The sequence below is a fragment of the Labeo rohita genome, chromosome 25 (genome assembly GCF_022985175.1).
Source record: "Labeo rohita strain BAU-BD-2019 chromosome 25, IGBB_LRoh.1.0, whole genome shotgun sequence".
Classification (NCBI taxonomy): Eukaryota; Metazoa; Chordata; class Actinopteri; order Cypriniformes; family Cyprinidae; genus Labeo; species Labeo rohita.
This window is the reverse complement of record NC_066893.1, coordinates 3,480,549-3,485,054: the sequence shown is the minus strand read 5'-3', so window position 1 is coordinate 3,485,054 and position 4,506 is coordinate 3,480,549. Positions and strand designations below refer to the sequence as shown.

The following is a 4,506-nucleotide window of genomic DNA, read 5'->3' as shown; positions in this document are numbered from 1 at the left end:
TAACTATGTTTCTAGGTTTCAGTGGGCACGTGACTGTGACTCAGACTCCCTCTGTTAAAACAGTTTTTGCAGATTGGTGAATCAGTCACTATAAACTGCAAAACAAACACAGTAGTGGATAATGGCTGTCCAGGTTCATATACTTGTATGGCCTGGTACCAGCAGAAACCTGGAGAAGCTCCTAAACTCTTGATTCATTCAGCAAACCAAAAAGAGTCAAACACACCATCTAGATTCAGTGGCAGCGGATCCAGAACTGATTTCGCTCTGACCATCAGTGGAGTCCAGACTGAAGATACAGGAGATTATTACTGTCAGAGTGTACACTGGATCAACAGTAAATATGTGTTCACACAGTGATAAAGAGTCGTACAAAAACCTCCATCAGTCAGAGTCACAGTGACTGCACTGATACAGATGAGAGAAACTGCAGCTGCTCTACAACACAATCACACACAACACTGATCAGTGAACAAACACTAATGACACAATATCATTACAATCATTATCAGTCTTGTATTTCTGAAGAGAATGAGTCAGTGTTTGAATATGATTATCATGTTTTAGGTGTAATATTTGATTCCTGTCAATCAAACTGAACAGACTGCATTCAGTCACTTCTGCTGTCTGGACGTGATGCTTTACATTTGACCTATAGAAAGTTTTACATTTCTACACAATTAGTGTCAGAACGACTGACTCTTGATTTGTGATCATGGATTTTTATGATTTTAATGAGATTTTTATGTATACATTATCTCTTTGAGCAGAAGTGAAACTGGTTTGTTTCAGTCCAGATCATGTAACCAATCAAACAGTGACACTGGGAGTGTGGGCTGAAAATCCCATTTGCATTGTCAGGGTGGAGTGATTCTGATCCTCTCAGAATAGAGCAGCTCTGTCTCCAGAGACCATGTTCAAACCCCAAGAGCTTTATTTGACTACATTTACTGCTACTGATCAAGCTTCTGAAAAGCACCTGAACAAACACTACATGCATCTTCATGTGTTAGTTGAATGATGTTGTCAGACACAAATGGAGCTTGTTGAGAAGCTTTATTGAATGTTACAGCAAACACAGCAGATTGAAAGATCAGCCAGTGCTTTGACACTAGAGCTCTCTTTCAGTATTGAGTTGTAAATGACTACAGCTGCAGCACTAGACTCATGTGAATCCTGCCTGACACAGGACACTCAGATACGCCTCATCTTCAGGAGACAAACATCAGCACTCAGAGCGACTAACAATGACTCTTCTGGAACGAGACCTCTTGAGGAGCTCCATCATGTGTTACTCTGCAGACGTACAGCTCTCCTTTTTCCCAGCGTGCTTTGCTGAGGGTCAGGACGCTACTGCGGCTGTAGCGGCCGTCCCGCTCGCTCTCTGCGCTGGTCTGAACCCCCTCGGTGACCTCTGAGCCATCCAGTGTCCAGCTCACCTGCGCCCCCTGTGGAGAGTAAGAGCTGAGCAGGCAGAGCAGTGCGGTTGAGTCTCCAGAGATCTGCAGAGAAGAGGGCGGCAGCAGAGACACTGAGGGCTTCACTGTGGGACCAGCTGCAGGAGACAAACACAACACATTCACAAACACTAAGAAAACACACTGCAGCTCCAGCACTCTTTTGCCCTGCATCATTCACATCATTTCAACATGACTTTCAGCAGGAGACATGTGGAATGCAGTCAAAATCACAACAGTCATTCATCTTATTTAACATTACTATAGCTGATATTCTATAAAATACACAAACTATACAACCACCATACATGTACGTGAAACCACATGAATTAAACTAAACAAACTAAACTAATGCACCGACTGCTTTAATTGCAGTAGTTTTTTGATATCCTGAGATAAAGTTAAGAATTTTATGCTAATATTCTACTCTTATTATTATTTTTTTTTTCTTTTGTATTTCTTAAGTTTAGGTTTTCTTAAGTTTAACTATCTTAAACTGATCAACTTTTTAAATGAGCTCATATGCACACAATATGCAAGGTACACAATTACTATATATTTCAATTCTATTCAACCTCATGAATGAAACTAAACACACTAAGACACCAACAGCTCAAGTTCCAGTAGGTTTTATTTCGCCAAAATAAAATGAGATATTTTTTTAACTTTTCAGTTCTTTGTAACTCAATTTTAAACAGAGATTTTGTGACTACAAATGATATATCACTGTTAATTATATTTAGAAAACAACTGAATAAATTGAATTTACAAATGTTCATGTTTTAATATAAACTCTTTCTGTATTAAAAAGCACTGAACAACATTAGCAAACTAGATTCAAAATCATTGACTGAACTATAGAAAGTAGCTATATTTACTTTCTGATATCAAATCAATTTTTTCTTGTATTATATCTACATCTGCATATCTTTATTTATTTATTTTTTTAATGGAGAATTAAAAAGACAGACTTACCGAGCACCAGTTTAGTTCCTCCACCAAAAGTCCACCACAGTGATACAATCTAATGAAACGGTCGTACAAAAACCTCTATTCCACTCGAGTGAACACAAACTCCAGCAGAGACAGAGAAAACAACACTTCAACACACTGATAGTAGAAACACCTCAGCTGATGACAACACTCAGACATTTAGAACAAGCGAAACAAACATGAAAACACTTTCACACAAAATCATTTGTGAATAAACAAATGAATAAACAAACTTAAATAAATGTATCATGCATGACTGTGAATAGGTTATTTCTACAGCAGCAATGAAAATGTTGCATCCACACTGATAGATGTTAATATAGAGTCAAAGATTAATGTCATATCAGCCAGCAAAACATAAACAAAATATACAACAAATCAACATGTAATTATCACTAACTGGTTCAAAACATTGCTCTGAAAGTAAAATATGTAATATATTGATAGCAGTTCAAGCTGTTGTAAATCCTGCCCACTTCTTTGGATTGTCAGCACATGCTTCAGTGCTCTGAGAGTGTTTATAGTGCTGTGAGTTTAACACTTCATGACTGAGAGCAGAACAGAACAGAATCTTCATCATCACACAAGACAAAACAACAACAATGAACAACATCATCATCTTCATCTGGACCATTGCAGCTTTTATTCAAGGTTGGATGTTTATTTTTATTTTGACAATATGATATTATTGTTTTTATTATTTTAATATTCTGCTATTAAGAAGATTTGCAAACTAATTTGTTTCATTTTCTCTTCTTCAGAATCCAGAGGAGTCACTGTGACTCAGCCTAAAGTTAAAGCTGTCCAACAGGGTCAAAGTGTTACAATAGAGTGTAGTACGGATGTAGGAATATACCATGACAACTTAGCCTGGTATCAGCAGAAACCTGGAGAAACTCTTAAACTTCTGATTTATGACAGAAGATACCTTTATTCAGGAACTCCATCTAGATTCAGTGGCGGTGGATCAAACTATGGAACTGATTTCACTCTGACCATCAGTGGAGTCCAGACTGAAGATACAGGAGATTATTACTGTCAGAGTGAACACTGGATCAACAGTAAATATGTGTTCACACAGTGATAAAGGGTCGTACAAAAACCTCCATCAGTCAGAGTCACAGTGACTGCACTGATACAGATGAGAGAAACTGCAGCTGTGTATGGGATAATACAATACATAAAACGTGGCACAGCAAAGAGGCTTTACATTTCTACATTTTAAATTTTAGATTTTAAATTTAGTTTAAAAAAAAATAATATCCAATTAAAATGATATTAAGGATTTGTACATTACTAATACAATAATGTTAATTATCACAGAAGTCTTGTTGCATTGGGTTCTTGATTTGTTTTTCAATGCAGCTTCATCCAGGGGCACAGCCATCATTTCAGAAGTGAGGGTGGGAGAAATAATACCCCCCGCCCCTTGTCAAATTTATTTATGTATTATTTACTTACATACGTACGTATTTGTCTGTTTCTTTGTGCTCTTATATTACTTTTTAAATGGCTAAGAAATTAAATATACTTCTAGACAATTACCAATTATTTGTATTATTGTAATATTTTTTTCCTATATTTCCCTAATGGCAGTTTTATGGTTTGCTTACATACTACACTTTGTACATATTTATACATTATACATATATATTTTATACATTCTATAGTCTAACGGTGGTGGCCGCCCTAGCATAAATGAACTCTTTAAAAAAAAAAATGTCGGGTGCCATTTAGGATTAATCCTGACAAAATGTAAAGGGGTCATCAGATGCCCATTTTCCACAAGTTGATATGATTCTTTAGGGTCTTAATGAAAAGTCTATAATATACTTTGGTTAAAAATTCTCAATGGTTGTGTAAAACAACACTCTTTTTACCTTGTCAAAATCAGCTCTGCAAAAATCATCTCATTCTGGTCGAGGCTGCTTTAAACGCAAATTAGCTCTGCTCGCCCCGCCCCTCTCTTCTCTCTGTGGAGTGACGAGCCTGTTTACTTTAGCTGCATTTACTTGCTAACTAGCACATTATTAGGAAAGGCGATCGCAAATATTCA

General features: G+C 36.8%; 1 long non-coding RNA gene and 1 gene segment (V, D, J or C); one reads left to right on the top strand and one right to left on the bottom strand.

Annotated features, from left to right (window-relative positions):
• Positions 1 to 1,037: 1,037 nt before the first annotated feature.
• On the bottom strand, positions 1,038 to 2,646 carry LOC127156325 (uncharacterized). Its single transcript, XR_007825726.1, has 2 exons — positions 2,433 to 2,646; positions 1,038 to 1,555 (listed from the first exon to the last, which is right to left on the bottom strand). It is a non-coding gene; the product is annotated as an uncharacterized LOC127156325 (long non-coding RNA).
• A 160-nt stretch (positions 2,647 to 2,806) lies between these two features.
• LOC127156187 (Ig kappa chain V region K16-167-like) lies at positions 2,807 to 3,534 on the top strand. The segment is given in 2 exon segments: positions 2,807 to 3,101; positions 3,212 to 3,534. Coding segments are annotated over 2 exon segments (372 nt in total).
• Positions 3,535 to 4,506: the final 972 nt, after the last annotated feature.